Source organism: Astatotilapia calliptera, chromosome 13, assembly GCF_964374335.1.
Source record: "Astatotilapia calliptera chromosome 13, fAstCal68.1, whole genome shotgun sequence".
Taxonomy (NCBI): Eukaryota; Metazoa; Chordata; class Actinopteri; order Cichliformes; family Cichlidae; genus Astatotilapia; species Astatotilapia calliptera.
In genome coordinates this window covers 20,493,725-20,515,361 of record NC_137434.1, presented here as the reverse complement: position 1 = coordinate 20,515,361, position 21,637 = coordinate 20,493,725, and the positions used below count along the sequence as shown (strand labels likewise).

The following is a 21,637-nucleotide window of genomic DNA, read 5'->3' as shown; positions in this document are numbered from 1 at the left end:
GCGATTGCACTTCACGGTTATTACTACAGAGGGCGCTGTAGCTGAACCCACATAGAAGTCGAGCCGGTGGCGGCTAGCAGGCAGCTCAGAGCGGGACCCTTGAAAACAAAAACAATTCTGTGGCTTCTCTTTTTGAGTCCGGGGTGTCACTGCAATTCAGCATGAAGTTCATGTCCTCTTTGTTTAACGCTGGTTGCCAGTGTTTAGTTGTTTAGCCAGAGAGGTACCGAGGAGTCAGAATCAGGATTCAAAACGATACAAAATGCCTCCGAAGAAGCAGCATCTCAAGCCGACTGCAGCCAACGTCTCCAGCTCTTTGGACCTAGAGTCTGAGGACATCAGCTTGGAGACTACCGTGCCCACCACCGAGGATGTCTCCTCGTCCGACGAGCAGCGGAACGGCTCCCAGAAGGTGACCCGCCAGCTGATCGAGAGGAAGGAGCTGCTGCACAACATCCAGCTGCTTAAAATCGAGCTATCTCAGAAGAATCTCATCATAGACAACATGAAGGCCGATCATATGTCAAAGGTAGACTTGGGGTGGGAAATGGAGACAGTGTTTCTGCAGATAACTTTTCCCCTGGTTAGGAGAAAAACGACCTGGTACTGCAGCATCATTGTTGCAGTAATAGTTTTGTGATTGAATTAAAGCGTCTATAATAAAATATCTGGTGTTTCAGATTGAGGAGTTGGAGGAGAGGCTGAATGACGCCCTGCATCAGAAACAAGTGTTGGTCCTAAGACTGGATAACCAGCTGAAACTTACTCAGGAGGAGAACAGGTGAGAAAGGACACAACCAGAGCAGGGGTTTCATGACTAGTTATATTTTCCGAGACATAAAGACTTAAATTGAAGTCTTTATGTGTGCATATAAAGCAGCACTCTTATAGACGTGGCCCCTGCCCCCATATCTCATTGTATTACATCACACAAGGATGTTGTGTCTGCCCTGTGCCCTTTGTAGCATCAGTGTCATGTTTGGGAGCAAGAAATGCATATACAGCTCAGGCTATTGAGCAGTATTTCCAACAAGGCAAGGTTGACATGGTTTTGACACGTACAGTGCGTGAATAATTGATACAGTATGTCCAGTGATTGATAATTTATATATCGGACAATTATATCAGATATATCAGTTATCCGTGCACTGTACGTGTCCAAACCATGTCAACCTTGCCTTTCTAACTTTGTATACAAACTGCTTAATCTGAACCATTTCTAATCCTGTTGGATCTGGGATTGGAGGTCAAGGTCTTATGGCGATGCCAGGCAGGAGGAAAACAGTAATACCACAGAGAAGATTGATGGATGCAGTGAAAGAGGACCTGCGTGTTATGCATGTTAAAGTACACAATTATGTGTGCTTTAACGTGCATAAGCAGAGCTTCTATAGTGCATTGTAATGTAATTTCTAACTAATACAACTACATATACCCTCCGTCCCATCATTTAGCTGCTGAGGTCAAATGTCAACTTTGTTAAAAAAGGCTGTCATCACCAGGAAGCAGCAGGCTCTGCGTAAGCAGGAGATGGAGGCCATCCTGCTCAGGCAGCAGCAGCTGGAGGAGACTAACCGACAGCTGTGTGAGAAGGCTGGAGAACTGAGGAGATCTCTCAGGGATCTGGACCTCTCCCAGGACAGATACCAGGAGCTTCGTGGTCTTCCTGAGGACAAAATATCTATACAGGAATATGTAGCTGTGAGTATGAGGTGGTCTTCTATTGGTCATTAGAAAGGACAACATATAAAGAAATCAAGAAACAAGGTGACGTTTTCTTTGTGCTGTGTCCCTAGATGCGTTTCTATGAGGTAGTGACTCCTCTGCGGGCCCAGCTGGTTGAGCTTAGTCTGAAGGACAGCAGTGTAACAGAAGAGCTGGGTATGCACAGAACCAAGATGAAGACACTGATTGAGGTAAAACACATAAACCCAACCTAGCAGCACTTGTGCAAAGTGTTCACATAATTGTTTACGTAGCATATCAAACACTTGTTCTTTTTTGTCTTTATTTTCTTTTGTTATGTTTAAAGCAACATACTTGAAACACTCAGACTTTGAGTCACTTGTTTAGGAAATGTAAAAACAAAGATCGCAGATTTATTATTATTATTAACCTTTATTTAACCAGGAAAAGTCCCATTGAGATTAAAAACCTCTTTTGCAAGGGAGTCCTGGCCAGATGGTCAAGATGTGCTAAAAGCGTCAATCGTAGCGACTTTTCAGTGGTCATGTTAAAAACTGCAGTGTTGAGAATGATATTGGTGTGAGTTAAACAAAAACAGTACAGTCAATACAACTACCAGACACCCCGTAGGCATGCATGACACAATGATGAGAAAATGCTGTTTCATGCTGACAGCAGGGTTATAATATGCCAAAAAAATGTCATGAATTCAGACTCGGGCTGCTGGAGGGATGTTGGCTAAGCAGTTTTCACCCTAAGGAGGTGAATGTGAGAACGCAAATGTCTGACACAGTCGGACCAGACATGCTGGTATTTAACTTGACGGTTCCATAGTAAAAAGTAGGCATGCTGTTGCTTTGTTACAGATAGTAAATAGCACAGGTAATATTCCTGTACTGCATTACTGAGTGGATATCATGTGTGCTTCCACATGTGCACTATCCAAACAGCATGCTTGTATTACCCACACAGTAGTGTGGATGTCTTAAAAGCAGACTATTTCCTTGTGTTCGGAACATCTGAGAATGGGGAAAACTGTGGAAAATATCCTGTCCTAATTCTCTTCTTGGCAAGAGATGCTTTAAGATGAAAATGCCACAGGGCATCTAAACATTGCTGTGTGACAGGTGATTTTACTTTTTTTTTATTTATTTTTTTTTAAACGTAGACGTCCCGCACCCTGAAGAACACACAAGCCAATACATGCTAGTGTACATATTCTAATTCCTCTAGCTCACTAAAAACAAAGGCCTTTTTATCAGTTGCTCCTACATTGAGTGCCTGGACTGGATTCTTCCTGAAATCCTAATCTTTCAGTTTTTCGTTATTATTCCTTCCAGTGTCCAAGGAATACTAGTAGCAGAATTCCTAGTATTTCTTTCGGATGCCTTATTTTCTTGGCAAGGTTTCGGTTTGTGATTTGGAGACGTCTGGCTGTAAAATTGCGCATCACCTCGTGCTGAATGCGGGAATGTGTCTTATCACATCTAATAATAATAATGCTAATGCTAATAATGATGATGATAATGCTAATAATAATAATAGTCGTAGTAGATAAGGTGCTTCTTGTATTATCAGTATTGTCTTTTCTGTGCATGTGTCCTCAAAGAGCTACGAGGAAGAGCGGCGGTTGCGTACAGAGCTGGAGATGAGGAGTCAGAGATTGACCTTAGAACTGGCTGACACCAAACAGCAGATCCAAGATGGCGACTACCGCAGAGAAAACTACCCAAACATCAAACGGTGTGTTTGCTTATGTGACATTTGCTAATCAGAGGTCAGCTTATGAGCTTTCTATATTTCCCACGAAGGCCACAGTACATATTTTAGGCTCTGTCCTTGTCCCAGAAACACAATTTTTAAACAGTACATGGGGAAAAAATGCAGAACTGTATTGTAGATTTAAGAGCAGCCCGCTGCTTTTTCTTCTATAACAGTAATGAAAGAACACATTATAAATTTGACTACTGTGAGTCAGATCCTTTGAAAACAGTGCATTGTAACATTTGATACTGGCGTTGAAACACTTAATGGATCGTCTGGCGTAACAGCATGTCTGTAATAGATGTGGTGGAAAAGTAGGACGCCAGGAGCCTTTGTGTTTTATTTAAAAAAGGAAAACCAGCCGTCAGTTTTTGTTTGCTATCATTTTAATTACTTTAATATTATGTAATGTTTCAAAGAGCAGCATTTCACTATGATATTATCTAATAAACTGGAAACAACAAGCTCCAAACCCCTTTTCCCCTCAGAAAACAACAAGTAGGAGATGATGAATTTAAACTTACCTTTATATTTAAATTTTGAACTTGTAAGTTTAAATTTGTGTCCACTCCTGATGTTGTGTTTTATAGAGAGCGCGACAACTTTGAAGCAGAGCTGAAGGAGTTAAAGAGGAGATATGAGGCCGTAGACTTGTCTCACGCTGCAGTGACCAGAGAAAGGGACACACTCAGCAAAGAGGTGCATCACACAGATGCTTTCCTCGTAATACCCTCTAAATCTTTCTTTCATGGTTCTGTGTTAATAGTTTTTTGTTTTTTTAAATGTATTCTTCCTTCGTGTCCTCCAGGTGGCAACATTGCAACAATCAGTGACACTCCTGCAGAAGGACAAGGAGTACCTGCACAGGCAGAATGTGGAACTCAGTGTTCGCTGTGCACATGAAGAAGACCGCCTGGAGAGATTGCAGGTTCAGACAGTTCTTTGGCAAAATGCTTATAGTAACACAAGAAGTCCCCGTGTGGTTTGCTTTCACTTTTGTTTCTGTTTTTTTGACCAGGTACAATTAGAAGACACTAAAAAAGCCAGGGAAGACGCCTATGAAAAATATGTAGCATCCAGGTTCGGCTTTGCTGTTTTTGTTATTTTATGCTTCTCATAAGAAGCCACTATTCTAGTGCTTTGATATGGAAGAAGTAAGCTGTGCAAGTATTATAATAGTCAATAAAAATTAGATGATGATACGCAGTATCTGCCAGCTGTATTCTGATCTCAGTTCTTATGACCTCACCCACATGAAGAAAGCTTCTGCGTATAATGCTCTGTTCATTTAAAAAAAACATTTTTTTAATCTTCTTTTCTCTACAGAGACCACTACAAGTCAGAATATGAGAGCAAATTAAGAGAGGAGTTGGAGAACATCAGGCTGAAAACAAGTCAGGAGATAGACAACCTGCAGAGAACCTCCAGGGAGATGTATGAGAGGGAAAACAGGTATCAGCGTCTTTTAGTATAACTGCTGAAAAACTGAATATCAGGGGTGCTGTTTAAACCAAGTAAAGTCAAACATTATTCATTACTCATTAAGAGTCAGTGAGTGGTTTATAATTACAAATTGAAGCATTGCATTAGGGAAGAGGCTGGTGACTCAATGATGTTGTGGTTTACAAATTCACCTAAAAAGCAAAAGATCCCTGGGAGGAGGAGAAGAAACAAGACATCAAACATAAATATTTTCATTGTTAAAATATGTAGAGCTACTTGTGGTGAATTAGAGAACAGCAAAAAGTAGAATAATTGTGCACACACTACACTTGGTCTTTTTATTTTTCATCTTATCTAACATAGAGTAAAGCAAATTTCGCAGTAAACTTCACCCTGATCCTTTGTGAGTGTGTAAGTTGTGTGATTATATACTTATTCGTGTCAACTTAATGTTTCTTTTCTTTTCTTTTTTTTCTTTATATATACATGTTCAAAAAAAGGTCAGTAAAATAACATAACATTTGTCTGTTACTGTATTTACTTGTGCCTACACAGATATTTAAGAGAAGAAAGAGCTGTTACAATGTTACAATGTAACAGTACCTCAAAAACTAAGAAAATAGCAGCATATCTTCGAATGATTAAAATCATTGCTCTCCACAGGAATGAGAGTGTCTTTCAACTGTGTGTGTGTGTGTGTGTTTGATCAGGAACTTGCGCGAGGCCAGAGACGGCGCGGTGCTGGAGAGAGACCGAGCAGTGGCTGCTGAGAGAGATGCCCAGTCCAGATATGACCAACTGCTGGAGCAGTGAGTTTTATCATCTGTCACATGCTTAAAGGGCAACACTGACATGTTTTGTTTTTTTTCCCCCTGTCACTCCATGTCATGCACAGAAGTCAGAAGTCTCCCTTTAGGTCATTTTTGTAGTCAAGAAGATAAGTGGAAGTTATTTTATTGATTATTAATAAAATTCTCTCAGTCTTAATTTGATTAAAAAACAAAGAGAGAGAGTGCTAAAAAAAGTAAGTGGGAAAATGGGACTGTCTGTGCACCTTGTTAAATGCATGTTAGGGGTAACTTCTTTTATTTTTTCTTGTATAAACTAGATTTTTAATGCGGTTCAAAATGGGAGGTTTTAAATAACATGAAAACTGGTAGTTTTAGAATAAATATCAACATTTTTATCCGTGCAAGCAGCGATATAATGAGTACAAATTCTTAGTTACAATTGAAAATACCACACATGAAAGTGGAAAAAAGTGCTTGGTCACATGATTACATACTTTAGACCAGCGGTCCCCAACCCCCGGGCCTCGGACCGGTACCGGTCCGTGAGTCGTTTGGTACCGGGCCGCGACAGTTGAGGCTCAGGTGTGAAATGTATAGTTTTCAGGGTTTTTATCTCTTTTCAGCGTTATTTTGTTATCGTTTTTATCGTTTACTCGGTTCCTTGGTCTTTTCACGTGTGTTATGAATAAATTTTCTTTTTTTCAGTACCGGTACTAGTTTTATTTTGTTGTATTTATCCGCGACACCTTAAAGGCCGGTCCATGAAAATATTGTCAGGCATAAACCGGTCCGTGGCGCAAAAAATGGTTGGGGACCTCTGCTTTAGACTACTAAAATCTGTTTTTGTTTCCAGCTGCGTGAGAAAGATTTGTTAATGTGACAGGTAGCGTCGTGGTTAGTTAACACCTTCCAATGTTGGCTACTTAAGAAACTCTACCTGAGGGTAACTGAGGGCATCTGGAACGACTCTTTGTTGTCGTTGTTAACCATGAAATATTTGGAACCCATTTGCATAATTCATTGTATTTTGTGTTTGCCAGCCAAAGAAGCCAAAGAAGCCAAACTAGTTTGATTAATAAAGCCAGCTTGATTGCTGTGCTTTTTATAAAGATTAAGTTCTCACCGTGTTTCTTCTGTTTCTTTTAAAGCTGTGAGCTTGTACTTGCTTTGACGCTGACATGCGAGCCACTGGCCGCCTGTCATTAGCAAATGTTGTGGGCGCGGCAGGACTTTGGTGGCTGTGGTTTACCATCTCTTACTAAAGATCACATGAAGGCTTTGCTGTAGCAGAGAGATCAAAAGGTTGCTCGGAAGTCAGTTTACTTTATAAAAAGAGGTCCTAAGCAGCCAGTGTCTTGGCCTGTAAAAGCAGAAACAGCACAGGTAAAAAGCAAAATGAGGCACCGATTATTTGGTGGCACTGACGATATTTGCTGAGGAAATAAGATGAGATTTTGAAATTGCTATTAAGAGAAAGTGAGTTTAGTAATCAAGTTTTGTTGCCTTTTAATGCTTAAACTATGTGGGGTTTTTTCAGATTTTGTAGGTTTTAAAAAAAAAAAAATGAAGTAGTTTTTCTAGTATATTTTTTCCTTTTCCACCCTCCTTCTGAGTGATTAGTGTCTGACCAGCTAGTCTCTATCTCTGCTCCAGGCCACAGAGGCCATCTCAGTATAGCCTGGAAAGGTGCCTCTGGGCCACAGCCTTGTAAGAAGTTTTAAAAATTGCATGAAAATTGCTACAGAAATATTGTGAGCCCTGATGAACACGCCAGCACATAAATACTTAAGGTGTAAGATTTCTTTTTTATTGGAGGTAGCATTTCAGTCGTGTCATTAGTCACATGGTATGTGTCTTTGCACCTGATTTCTCAAGACTCCCTTTTGAAACCACATTTTAAAACTAACAATTATTTACGTGGAGAAATTTCTTTCTGCACCATCAAGAATTCTCATTTCTCATGTCATAAATCTTTATTTTTTTCACTTTAAGTGTCTCTGCAACACACAAACAGAGCCACTTACACAGCAGCAGCAGCAGCAGCAGCAGTAGTAGTGTCCCAGTCCTGGGTTACTACTACATGCCATGCATTTCTCTACATCCAAACCACCAGCTGTTAGTCTTTCCATACACACACACACACACATACACACACATGCACAAAGTCACTTCACTCTCCCTTGGACTCTCTCTACAGCGATCACATTCCCTCTCTACATCACATCGCAAGCCAGCAATGACAGATGCTAGCCTCAAGCCCTTAACCCCTAACCCCACGCATGCCCCTATTTCTGGGGCAAAGAATGAGGGTGAGAAGCCTGAAATGGCGTCAGTTAATTTAAGCCTAAAGGGCCAGCTTGAACCTTAGCGATCCGATTGTCCAAAACAAAGGCAAAGTGTTGAGCACAGTTTTCCGTTTTCACCTTCCTGACAGACTTTGCTGCAGCAATGCTGCCTTGGGTAGCTTGAGTGTCACGTACTCTTATTTGCCACTGTCATAAATTTGCCATTTAAAAGCACAAGAATAAATGCAGCTAATGAGCCTTCCGGAAGGGTAGCATTGTTTTCCAAAGAAATTTTTACTTCTTTGCTTCCATATTGCGGCCACGATGAATAAAAGAAGGCATAAAATGTCCACCATGTGTACACGTCTATCACTGTGAGCACATAGCTCAGGCCTGCGCACTATGGATGATGAAATCTTATCAGGTCAGCTGTAATCGAGAGTTATTAATATTATCCAACCAACCTCCACGACTTGATGGGGTCTGTGTGTGCATGCTCGAACACTGCCTAGGGAGGAGAAGTGAGCTTGAAACTGTTGTCTGCTCGTGTTGTACTTTAAAGGCTGCAGAAAAATCGTTGCCCTTTTTTAATTAGTCACGAAAAAATTGAGTTTATAATTTCTCTCGAGCGGGAAGTGATATCTTCAAGTTATTTTTCTTACTCATCTAACAGTCTTACACATGCTGCTCGATTCATCAGGATCCATTTGCTGTTTCAACCTGATAAATGACTGGAAAGATTAAAATAACCAACCAGTTTGTTATGTCTTTGCATTTACATGCATAGAAAATTGGATCAAAATGAAAATAAAAGCACCTCTGTCTTTATATTCTATATCCGACATTAACTGCAGGGCACTTTCGGTCCCTTTGTTCTTGTCTAATTGGTTAGGTTATATGGAAAAACCTTTTACTGGTGCCAACTTAATCACTGTAGATGGAACAAAATCAAAAACTGCTGCAAGCACAACTGAAGAAATGGTGCACTGTAACAAGCAAACTTCCTGCTAAATGACTTTGTGTAGCGGTGGAGGCGCAAATTGAACTTCATTTCACAATAGTGTACAATGGGGAATTAAAGTATACCAACTGACAGCTTCTTTGCCAGTTTCCAAAGGAGCATGCTTTTAAGACATTTACCGCAAAATGTAATTGAGTCCCTGTTACGGAAGAAGTTGCAGCGTTTGTTTAAAACCACCGGGCATGCCTGAGCTCAACCACCAGCCTACAGCTGAGTTTACCTTTTGTGTGAGAAGCACACTGTGCTCCTTTATTATCTAGTCCACATAGTCTCTTTGTACCAAAACATGTTGTAGCATTTTAAAAAAAAATACAAAAATTATCTTTAATATCTAGTGAGGTGTGTGACTTTATCTCCATCTTTTCTTACTCTAGGTTCCGTCAGCTGCAGCTGGGTACAGACAGCCGGGTGGCAGAACTATCCAACCAGGCCAAGCTGCACTCTTTTGAAGCTGAGCGTGCTAATATGGTCAAGGATGAGACGGCTAAAGCCCTAGCTCAGTGTCAGCTGGAGTGTGAGAAACAGCAGAAGAAACTAGAGGTACTCAGACATAAAATGATGGGATACCCGATTACTAGTGTGTTTGTTTTACTTTCTGCTTGAGTTAATGTTACAGGTTGTTTATTCGTATTAGTAATTGGATTTCTCCTAGAATTTTTAAAAGCAGGTTCAGTGCATCCTGCTGAGGTCTGTGGAGCATTCATTACAGAGAGTAGCACACAACTTAAAAATTCTCTCAGTCTTCTTATTTAATTCAAGATTACCTCAGTCTGATTGTCACCTTGAACACTTCTTTGATAACAAAGTTGGTGCTTCTAGTCTACTCCTAATTATCAGTCAGTCAAAAATGATCTGTTTGGCACAGACGGGAGAAACGTTGCCCACAAACATACGATGTTGTTATTACAACCGAATATGCACAACTGAAGCCTAAAATCAAGTCCGTCCATAGTACTTAAAAATTAACACGGCTATCCGTCTTCATAAATCGCTCCAGTGGCTTCATTTTTATTTGTGTCCAATGAATCAAGCGTACTTATGAAAGAAGTACACTAAGTGCAATTAGTCCTTGATGTCTGGATGCACCTCTCATCACATCACGTGTTCTTAAAAGGAGAAAAATGCTTTATTTATTTATTTATTTATTTTTAAATTAACGCTGTGATTGCAAGGCTTGCTTTTTGTCTCCGTCTGATCTTTCTTTTCTCCTGATCTATTTTTCGAGTAAATGTTGAAAAGGAAAAATGGTAAAAGGAAACAATTTCTAACAAGTTAATCCAAAAACAAAGTTTATGTAATCATGTATGTAATGGGAACAAAAATATACCCTACGTCTCAAGATATTACTCCATTATCCATCATTTGATTACGATGGTGGAACATTCATTCTGATTAAAAGTCCGTGTAATGCTTTGTAGTTCACCGTTGATTAAATCAAATGGGAAAAATCAGTTAAAAATTTTCATTATCCCTTTAACGTATTTATCAGTGCTGTAATTACGCCATCTTCTCTTTTTAGTTAATTACTATCTAGCCATTATCTTATTTATCTTGTCATTATCTTATAAGCTGTATTTGAGCATGTGTTTCATTATGCATCTGCACATGAACTGAGGCATGGTGGAGAGACACACTCAGAGGGGTATGTAAGTGAAGGAACTCTATGTTTAATCTGAATGATAACAATATTGACCTGTGGCTTCAGTACATAAATAATGTTTAGGTACTTCTCCACAACTTCCCAGTATAGTGTACTGTGATTAAAAAGACAAGCGTCAAATAGTTCCTAGCTTCCTCTTTTTGCATTGGACATTGCATCTTTGTTACACTTACATGTTTCAGATCCTCAAATAAATTTTCTTTTAAACAAAGATAACCCAAGTAAATACAAAATGTAGTTTTTAAATTGTGATTTCATTTAGTCGGGGGGAAAAGAGTTAAACCCACCTGGCCCTGTCTGAAAAAATTATTGTCCTGCCTTTTTAAGTTGTTAATTAACTGTGAGAAAATTAACCACATTTATTTTGGAAAGCTAAGTTTAATTTCACTAACCACACCCAGGCCTGATTCCTGCCAGACCTCTTGAATCAAGAAATCACATGCCACCATCTAAAAAAGCTCAAGAAGAGATGAGAAACAATGTCATTGTCACTCAGTCTGGAAAAGATTAAAAAGCAATTTCCAAGGTAAGGCTTTGGAACTTCAGTGAACCATCGTGAGATCTATTAATTACAAACAGAGAACCTTCCCAGGAGTGGCCGTCCTACCAAATACTCTAAGAGTGCATCAATGACTCATCCAGGAGGACACAAAAGAACTGCAGACCTCATGTGTTTCAGTTAGGGTCAGCGTTCGTGATTCAACAGTAAGAAAGAGACTGGGAAAAATGGCCATGGGAGACTTCCGAGGAGAAAACTACTGTCGACCAAAAAGAACACAAAGGCTCATTTCATATTTGCCTAAAAACATCTTGATGATCTGTTGATGAAGACTTTTAGGAAAATTCTATGGACTTATGAGGGAAAACTTTCTGGAAGATTTGTGTCTCATAACACAAGCAACACAGCATTTCATAAAAGGAACATCATACAAACCGTCAAACGTGGTGCGGTGGTGGTGTAGTGTGATGGCCAACTGGTGGAACCGTGAAGCTCTCTACCACCTCTGAATGGCTACAAAACAAAGAAAAATGAAGGTTTTTGGAGTGACCTAGTCAAAAGCCCACATTTAAATCCAATTAAGATGCCTTGGAATGACCTTAAGCAGGCCATTCATGCATGAAAACCCACCTGTTTGGCTGAATTAAAATTTCTGAAAGTGCGGGCCAAAATTCCTGCACAGCAATGTGTAAGACTATTTCCAAGTTACTGCAATTCTTGCTTCCAAGGAAGGCACAGCCAGTTATTAGGTTAGGTTTAGATAGCTGTTTTTCTGTAACAAATGACATTGTCATTTAAAACCTGGCTGTCTTTTTCAAATACTAAAATTTGTTTCATAGTCTGAAACATGTAAGTGTGTCAAATATGTAAATGTACTTGTTCCCTACAAGCCTGTTGTTACGATGAATTTCTGCCTGCAACCATATATGAAACCTACAAGTAAAATATAGGCTCGATTGTGCAGCAAACTGTGTGGTAGTATGAGCATCAAACTGAGTTTGGCAAAACAGCATAGGCAAGAAGCAAAATAAGCAAAAGCAAAAAAGCACTCATCCAATCCAGGAAATTCTTGCCCCTCAGCTGTAAAAGTTTGATGGGGTATTGTCGTAACCTTGCTGGCTGGGCGGGCGGTTTAGACACTCAAGTTAACTTAGAAACGAGGTGACTTCTCATCTCAATGAACTTGAACTCAGGGTCAAGATCAGAGGTCAACCTTTTGGAAAATCGCCTCAAATTTATACGATAGGTGTCTTTACTAGCAGGCTGAGGCACAGCATTTTACATTTTCTTTCAGTCTCTATAAACTTGGCAGTATCAAAAGATTTCAAAGCCTTGTGTGTGTCCAGGGTTACCTTAACATTTATTAACCATTTTATCTTTGTATAGCGAAAGGTTTTTTGCTACTATGTTAGTTTGGGGTGGTGGGGAAAAATAAATCAATCAATAAAAAGTATTGGGATATTTTGCATGGTGATTTTTGTAGCTATACAGAGAGACCAAATATCAATATTATATTAAAATATTTTAAATACTCTGGGAATTCTAGAAGCAAGAGGGCTCATATCATGAGTTTTAATGCAGAGATTAGAATTTATATTAAATCGCCTCCATCAACAAACCATCCCACACTGGGATAGCTTGACATGGCAATGTTGCCATCAGTGCAAATGACTCTCTGTCAGTAAGCACAACTCATGGGGACTCAAGTCAACTCTTGTGGCAGTTGCACAGGTCATACGCGGCAGGTTTATGACAGGATTTACTGATAGCGTTGGCATGTTTGACAACCTCATTTTACAGCAAAACATAACTGAAGTGAGATAACTTTTATCATTTTGGAAAAAGCTGATCTTGATAAACTATAACTCTGCGGACATAATTTGGAAACAAAGGTGTTAAAGTGCAACTAAGAACAATAGTTTTGAACATTATTGTCTGTCTCTCTGTCTCTCCTCCTGCTGCTAAGCTCCTCACTCAGGAGTTTTACAGGCTACAAACTTCCTCAGAGAGGCGGGTAGCAGAGCTGCAGACTCAGAACGCTGAGCAGGCGTCTCGCCTGGAAACGTATGAAAAGCTCGAGCAAGAGCTGGACCAGGTCACCATGCAAGCCGCCGAAAGTAAGAGTATTGCATTATCTCTGTGGAAACAGCCACTTTAAACACATATCTGTGAAATCAGACAGACAAAAGCAAACAAGTGCACTCAACTGGAACCTAACATTGGAAAAATGTGTGTAATACAAATTACATAATAATCTTATTTGGGTAAGATGGGAGATTGACATAGAAAGATGGCAACAAAATCTTAATACAGTTTTATCTTTTGATCTTTTTAAATGCCTGAGCTTTGCAGGAAAAGAAAACAAACCACATGTTTGTACCTGTTTATCTTAATAGCCCCGCAGACATACTCTAATTCCAGTTGTACCATTATCTCTTACCAGTTGAGAATGAAGAAGAGGCAGAGAGGGTTTTGTTCTCATATGGCTATGGGGCAAATGTTCCTACAACGGCCAAAAGAAGACTAAAACAGAGGTATAGTACATGAAGCACTTCACTGCATTTCAAGCAAAGGATGCAACACAAATGTTGGTCTTTTAAGGTTTTGCATCCTGCATAAGATTTGCAAAACATATTTTGAGTGTTTAAAGAAATGCATCATTTATATTGTCATATATTCTTTTCCTTTGTATTTGATTTTGAATTTTGCCCTTTATGTTGCAATACTGGTAAACAATTTGCTGTTTATGCTTTAAATGTGACACATATCATGCATCTTTGTGGCTTTCTTCTTTGGCGGTCACCCACACGGTGTCTTTTGCCTTGTGAACTAAACAGTTGTTTAACAGTAATTCCTTAGAAATACCAAACTAGAACATCTGGACATGTTTCCACTTAGTCTTTTATTTGATTTTTATCTCCAGCATGTGCAGCCAAAAGGCTAAATTAATCTCATTGCCTAGCAGCAGACTCTAGAAGATGCATTGTGTAAATACACACTAGTGTAATCTTGTTGATTTTTGTCTTGTTGATTGAAATTCCCATAACTTTTATGTGGCTGTTGTGCAGCGTTCACTTGGCCCGCAGGGTGCTGCAGCTCGAGAGGCAGAATACATCACTGAGGAGAGAGTTGGAAAGTCACAAGTCGCAGACGGGGCAGATATCTGAACAGGTAAACACCTGAAACAATATCAAGTTCCCTGGAGAACATCATTAATATGAGAGTGGTACTTGTTAATTTCTAAGGAAAACAAACTTGAAAGCATTTCAAGTCAGTACCTGCAAACACTTGTTTTCCCGCCGTGACAAAACTCCTACAGCGACTCTGCTTAAATTTATTCCACTTTTTCTGTCAAAGTCACAATGATTTACGTATTCCCTCTTGTAACAAAAGAAAGTCATTACAAAGCCCAACCTTGATGGCTCCTCTCTCATCTCTATTTACCTCCTCACATTGTCACGACTGTGGTATAATCACTTCTCTTTGAAAGGCTGCCATTGGAGCCGTGACATTAGGTCACATCTTGAAGAATGGAAAAAATGATTTTGGCAGAGTGTGCGTGTGTGCTGTACTAAACCAAAGTTTTAGGTACTTCACAAGGGTAAGCATGACAGTGACCACAAATATATCCATAACGGTGAATCCTGATCTCAACGGTGCTGAATTTGCGTAAAGAGAAAGAAGCACCTGCCACAGGTTAAGTCCTCAGAAGTGGCATGGCGAGTTCTCCTGGAAGACGTGCCAGGTGTCTTTAAAAATTATGCGCAAGTGAGCTTAGGAGGATTTTTATTTTTATTTTCTTCTTAACTACTGCGTAGTTGTGTAAGACTTTATTTGTGGTATTATTTCTTTCATATCATCCTCAGGGCCAAACTTTTGCACAGTAGTGAGTATCATCCAACCCACTTAGGGACACATTGTGATGGTCCCCTGCTTTTTTTCTGAATCTTCTGTCAACATTTAACAATGAAACTGTCAGATTCCACGTTTGAAGTCAAATGACGAAAATGGCAGGTTGTTTAAAAACAAACAGCATGCATTGCAGACTTTGTATGAGAAGAATGTGAAGTTAGTCATAATACCTGTCAAACGTTGTTGATACAGTGGGAAGTATTGCCAAAAACCATGACAGCCATTGAGCTTTTGTTGCGTTTGGCAGTATGTTGCGTTTGTGTATGAGTGTGCAACACTGAAGCTTAAAGTTTGGGTGTGTGAATTCTCTCTGTATACAAATGTGTATGTAAAGTCACGTGTCTGCCACTCGTGCACTAATGGGAAATTTTATCCAGGAAGACTTGGAATTATAAGCCTGATAGCTCTGTCAGCCAAATGTGCTTGTGTTTTCCTTTCTTTTCTTCTTCTTTCTCCTCACTCATTATTATAAACTCAATGAGAGGAGAGGTTGTGCAAGCCAGAATGGGCAGGATTTAAATAAGCCAACCATTCAACTGTCAGCTGTGATCAACTGGCATTCATCTGGAATAACTCATGATTCACTGACTATACAAGAAAAGAAGAAGAAAAAATTATACTTCCTTTTCACTAGAAAGGCTCAGGGTGTTAACTGCTAAACCACCCACACGAATGCCCTGACTAACTAACGATTGTCCTTAGCCTCCACCCAGTTCTACTCACTATCGGCCAGTTGTAAAAGCCGTTTAATGTTTAACACCCATACTTTATCTAGTGTTCAGCAGATTTTAAGAACAATACCAACTGATGGATATGTTTTGTTTTGTTTTTTTCATAAAAAGCTTGAAGTTTAGATATGCCTTCATAAAAACTCACTTTTATGCAAGTTTCTCCTGATGAGATCAGAGATGCCATGACTGTAGATCTTGCATCATTCAGAAATATTTGCTAATATTTTAGTTGATATAATTTTATAATATGAACTAAAACCAGTTTCTAAAGAGAATTACTTAACTGGTGTGACATTAGTTTATCAATTACTGTGCACTGTACTGAGCCACCGCTGATTTCTTTATATTTTGCTTCTAAGCTGTCAGACGTTCTTGTAATATATTTTGGGTTTTTTTATAAATTGATTTTCACTATTAGTTTTCTAAAGGTCTTTTAAAGGTTTTTTTTCTCATTTTTGTGGAAATTGGCTGCTTTTTCACTCTTTTTCCATCAAGTTATCGTACCTGACCATTTCCAGGGGAATGTTTTTGTTTAAGCCACTTAACACTGACCTATGAATCATTCAAGCATAATAAAGGCACCTAACTTAAGGAATGAGGTAGTGTTGTGTCTACACATAGCAGACAACTTTGCAAAGAACCTGTTTTAAATTGCATCTTTGAGCACTTTGTTACTAGCCGTGTGTTGTGAAAAACACATTTTTTTCTAATTTCTTTAGTTGAATCTTTGAAAAATGCCGGAGATAACAGTTTGACAGACCCATGAAAAATTTACACAAGTCAAACGACACATTACATATGTGAAGTAATTGCTCTCTAACTGCTCAGGTTAACACATACTTTGTTTTTTCCACAGTTGTTGGCCGCCAACCAGCTGTTACAGCAGACGCAGCAACCTTATAGTTACTTGATTGAGACGGTGAGACAAAGGGATGCACAGATCAGCATACTGAAGGAGCGTGTCACCTCACTTGAGGGCAATGTCAGGTACAAATGCTGCATACTACATTTAAAAAAAAAAAAAAAAAACATTCATTCACGACCTTTTCATCTGAAGGTTGTTCAGCCTTCTCTCCTTCTTGGAAAGCGTCCTTTGCTAATTTGTTTGGTTAAACTTTGTATCTTGTAAATCACTTGATACAATAGTCTCATCTTTTGTCCCTTTCACACCTAGCCCATTATGTCTGTGCAAACCTGCATGCGTGCATGTAAGTCCCCACATGAGTGCATTTACAGGTTCTTGGCAATGACCTAAATTGCTGTTGTGCCCTCTCTATTTTAGCCTGTCAAAAATGCAAATTGACAGACTGCAGGTTTTCTCTTGCTGTGTGCTACCACGGAGCGCTCACCAGGTGCAGGAACAAGAAGGGTTAAAAAAAAAGAAAAAGGTTAAGAAAAATGCTGTCAGACTTTCCCTGTCGGAAACATTTAAGTTTTCTCTGTGGGTCTGCAAGGTTAACCTGTTTGGCTGCAGATGCACAGCTCAGGAGAATTTTACGTGATGCACTGAAGTCCTGTTGCTTTTATCTATATGAACGTTTTTGTTTATTTTTGCATACACAAATGAATGAACATTCAAATTACGATGCATACCACACCTTCACATCTGATCCTGTGTGTCCCATCTCCTGACCTGACGCTAAAGAGCAATAAAAAAAACTAAAACCCACTAAATCTGCTTCATGAAGGACATTAATATTACCGTTTCTGCAGTCTTTAAATATTTTTGTTCAAGACATGTTAATATTTTACTACATATACTTACTGAATAAATATTAAGTGTACTTTTTGTATTAACTAGAGATCTGATCTCTCTGTCTGTGTTTGATTATGACCTCAGTTCTCTGAGGAAAGAGCGGACCGCTCTGGAACAGGTGAAAAATAACATGGCCGCTGATCTGGAGCGACTTCTCAACCATCAAGAGGTACACAAAGGGACAGTGTTGGTTACTGGTTGTGTTTTGTTTAGTGTTTATGTGATTGTTAGCAATCAATTTGCTGAATGCTTTCTGATGATATCAAGATATAAAATATTCGTAAACTGAGTGGGTGGTACATTTATTCGAAAAGCTACATTGCTATTTATATTATCAGTGGTTGTATGGAGTTTTTGTTGGAGCTTTTTTTTTTTTTCAAACCCCACACAAATAGACTCCAGGGGGCTTAATTATAAGCTGCAGTGATATTTCAATAGCACATCACTGTAAACATAAAAAAGCCAGAGTATTCTCTGAAAGTAACGTCACAAAATGAAAAGTGAGAAACCTGGAAAAAAGAAAGAAAGACAGACTGGTTGGTTGGTTGGTTGGTTGGTTGGTTTCTTAGTTTCAAAGTGTTGGATCAACTTCATCACACAACTGACGTAAACAGTAAAACCCCCAAACAGCAGTCACCTCTTCCAGCTCAGCATGTTGTTTTCTTCTGAAGTGCAGACAGAAATGTGGCAATTCTGAGCTCAAATCACAAGAGTTTACTTGTAGCTAAACCAGATTGTAAAGCAAGCTGTAATTTGATCACATCATCCGCTGCAGGGATGAGACACAATTTCTTTTTTTCTTTCTCCTACAAGCTCATGACTTAAACCTCAGAGTTTTTTATTGTTTTTTTGGCAATGTATGAGTTTAAAACCTAAAGAGATTACATTTATTTTTTGTTATAGTACTCCCCAGTTTGCATGAATTTAATGACTAATGATTGCAGATCTAGTTTTCGGTGATGAGGTTTTGCAGCTGTTACCTGCGACATCCACTGTATTGTCTGAGTGTATCTTGCTCCAGGTGGGTACCGTACCTGTTAATCCATGCTTCAGTGGAACAACACATATAAAGATTTAATATCTCTCTTTAATTATGGCCCCAACAGTCTTTGGTAAATATTTAGGAATTTTCCTTTATAATATCCTAGAGCTCAAGTCTTCTTTAAATAAATAAATAAATGAACACAAACCTAATTATAATTTAATCAGATAATTCACACAATTTTATTTTTTTAAAAACAAAACGTTTGGTATTTTTGTCTGAAATTTAACGGTATTAATCAATTATAAGTAATAGCTGCTGATTAATTTAATGTTGATCTTTACACCGGAGAATTTAGTGCAGCGTCTTAATGATCGTAGGCACGCGTGCGCGTACACGCAGGAGTATGTTCCCAAGCAGGCCGTTTGCTGTATGAAGTATGTGCCCTGTCATAGACAGCTGTTCCTCAGCTTGGCTATTTGGGATGCCACTAGCGTGTGTGTGTGCTCTAGTGTGTGCGTGTGTGCTCGTGCGTGTGTGCGAGATGCCAGGGCTCATGTCCTCAGAGGTGATAAATAGAACCGTGAAATGGCCGAGAGTCCCCCTCTCTGCCCTGCTGCTGTTGCCGCTGCTGCCATCCCTGCAGACCCTTAGTGCAAGTCGTCCCATCGCTGGACTGTGTTTGGTTTCTTCGACCTGAATTCTTGAAAGCAAATGTTTCACAAAACATTAATAAAGATAAAAGAGAAGAATTACTTTTTTTTTTTTTTGTTAAATCAAACGATTATATAGTTGAACTCTGTGGCCTTTTGGACTCTACACTCCCAGTAATTTCTCATACACTCCTTCATTTATTGTTTTACTCTTGTTTCCTCTTTTTTCTTTTATGAACTGTGCGGTTTTCCAGGAGTTAGCCATGATGAAGCAGGTCCTGATCAGCATGCGGTCCAGACAGGCAGACGCTCTAAACCTGTTGGAAACAGATAAAACTGGTATCAGGACTTCTGGATTGGGGAAAAAACAGCAGTCCAAACGTATCAACAGGACAGCAGAAGAAGAATCACCAAACAAACCCAAACCCACTGTGTTTGTAAGTGACTGTTGTAGCACCACCCTTTTTATGAGTCACACCATGTGAACGTGCTTAGACACATGTTAGGACAAAGCAATAGAAATGAAAGGATGAACAGTTTTTTAAAAAATCATTTAGTGAAATAGAAGTTTTTCAGTGAAGTTGGCTAACTGAGCATATGTTCTAGTATGTAGCCATGAGTCATGAGAAAGTCAAATAGATGAGAGTATATTAACAAATCTCTTTCACTTTTCATATTATTTCTTTCTCTTATTTTCATTTACAGACGAATAAAGAAGTTCCCGATTGGTACCAAAAGCAGAAGCGGAAATCCAAGTGACCGTTTGTGTCATGACTGGAGCTCAGGACCTTTGTTTTTAAATTTTAGGTTTTGTCTAGACCTTTGTAAGTTACAGTTCATTTCATTGCTTGATTGCTTTTCAAATACAAAGGCACAAACAGTTTGAACTGTCTAAGTGTTTTGTTTTTCTCATCCTTTGTTAAATATTGTTCATGGGATAAATTATCTGTGTGCTGGTCCAGAGATATTACCTTCCACAGGGTACACATTCCAAGCTAACTGAAGGCCCAAAAATTCCTCTTTTTTGGCAGTGGCCTGTTTTATTAGGTCTGTCTATCATTATTTTCTCATCTTTTCCAAGTTTGCAGATACTGCTCGCTACAAACAACACTGCAGGAACCTTAGCCTTTGATTTGCACAAGCTGAGGTTCCTTAAATAGAGACATAGTAGGCATACCTTTATTATTTCTGACCATGTTCTTATCGGTGTCATATTAAATTTGGGCGGGCGGCTAATGCGAAACTGGTTTGTTCCTTTTCAGGAGTTTTGTTATCCTACATGTGATGTTAAAACTCGCATAAGAAGTAGTAGTAGATCTGTGGAAAAGGTTTCATAAACCTCAAGAGTAGAAAGGCTACAATACACTCAACTAAGAAAATATCAGAAAATCAGTTTTGGAAGAGAAAATGTCAGCCAGATGAACTTGAGATTAATCTTGATGGGTGTGAGGTAGGGTGAGGAAAAAATGAAAGGAGAAGGTTTGGACTGGATGTTAACCCGGCGAATACATTCTCCTCAAAACACAGTGGAGACGAGTGATGGCATGGGTAGGCATAGCTTCTCAATTCACTAAGGTAGTAGTGATCATTGATAATGCAACAGAAACAGCTGGATTAATCGTGAAGTGTATGATTTTTGCTCATATTCAGCTAAATGCAGCTGTTGATTGGAAGCTGCTACACAGCACAGATGTTGAGGGAGCCAAAGCATGTTGCACAAGGCCCAGGTGATTCTGAATAAAGTGTAAAGAAATAGGATATTCAGTAGTGGCCGTGTAAATCTTCTAATCTCACCCTGATTGAGCATCAAGTTTTGAAGGCGAAAGGCAGAAAGACTCAAGAGCAAACCATAATTGATGGCAGCTGCAGTGAAGCATTTGCTTTACTGCATTTGGTTAAATCCATGGATTTCAGACTGTCATTGTTTTGGCAAAGGTTTCTTAACAAAGTACTACAACTGAACATTATACTCTATAATTATTCCTCTATTTGTCCAATTACACTTGGGTAGATAAAGATGGCTCATATATTTTTTGCGTTCAGCCCTCTGGATTACAGATGAGCCTGGGCTTCACCTGATTCTTGATTGTTTAACTTCAAATCTACTGAGGTGGAAGCAAAAGGCAAAAATATAAACGTTGTGTTCAATTCAATTTTATTTATATAGCGCCAAATCGCAACAACAGTCGCATCAAGGCGCTTTATATTGTAACCTATTATTGTTATTGTAATTGTTTGGTAATTTACTAATTTGGAGTCAAAAACCCCCCCACAATATTTTAATAATAGTTTGATGACAACACAAATATTTCCTGTAACAGATGGTCTCATTTTACTCAAGTACAGTTTTAAAATACTTTCAAGTATTTCCATCGAATTCCACTTTATTCTTCTGCTCTGTCCAATAGTTTCCTTGATTCCTTACTAGACTAACCATTAATGCAACATCGAAAC

General features: G+C 39.0%; 1 protein-coding gene across 1 annotated transcript; it reads left to right on the top strand.

Moving 5' to 3' along the window:
* The first annotated feature begins 39 nt into the window (after positions 1 to 39).
* pibf1 (progesterone immunomodulatory binding factor 1) lies at positions 40 to 20,070 on the top strand. Its single transcript, XM_026189737.2, has 18 exons — positions 40 to 529; positions 681 to 781; positions 1,503 to 1,701; positions 1,797 to 1,916; positions 3,296 to 3,429; positions 4,041 to 4,149; positions 4,259 to 4,378; positions 4,469 to 4,530; positions 4,777 to 4,902; positions 5,604 to 5,702; positions 9,365 to 9,530; positions 13,116 to 13,266; positions 13,593 to 13,683; positions 14,218 to 14,320; positions 16,649 to 16,779; positions 17,633 to 17,717; positions 19,438 to 19,620; positions 19,889 to 20,070. The coding sequence occupies exons 1-18, from the start codon at positions 263 to 265 to the stop codon at positions 19,940 to 19,942; spliced, it is 2,301 nt and encodes a 766-aa protein (XP_026045522.1). The 5' UTR covers positions 40 to 262; the 3' UTR covers positions 19,943 to 20,070.
* Positions 20,071 to 21,637: the final 1,567 nt, after the last annotated feature.

Excerpts from the sequence above, each read along its gene's own strand:
- pibf1 (XM_026189737.2), top strand. The coding sequence starts at position 263 with ATGCCTCCGAAGAAGCAGCATCTCAAGCCGACTGCAGCCAACGTCTCC. Across the intron at positions 4,903-5,603 it reads ATGTATGAGAGGGAAAACAG|GAACTTGCGCGAGGCCAGAG; the intron begins GTATCAGCGTCT and ends GTGTTTGATCAG. Across the intron at positions 16,780-17,632 it reads TCACTTGAGGGCAATGTCAG|TTCTCTGAGGAAAGAGCGGA; the intron begins GTACAAATGCTG and ends TTATGACCTCAG.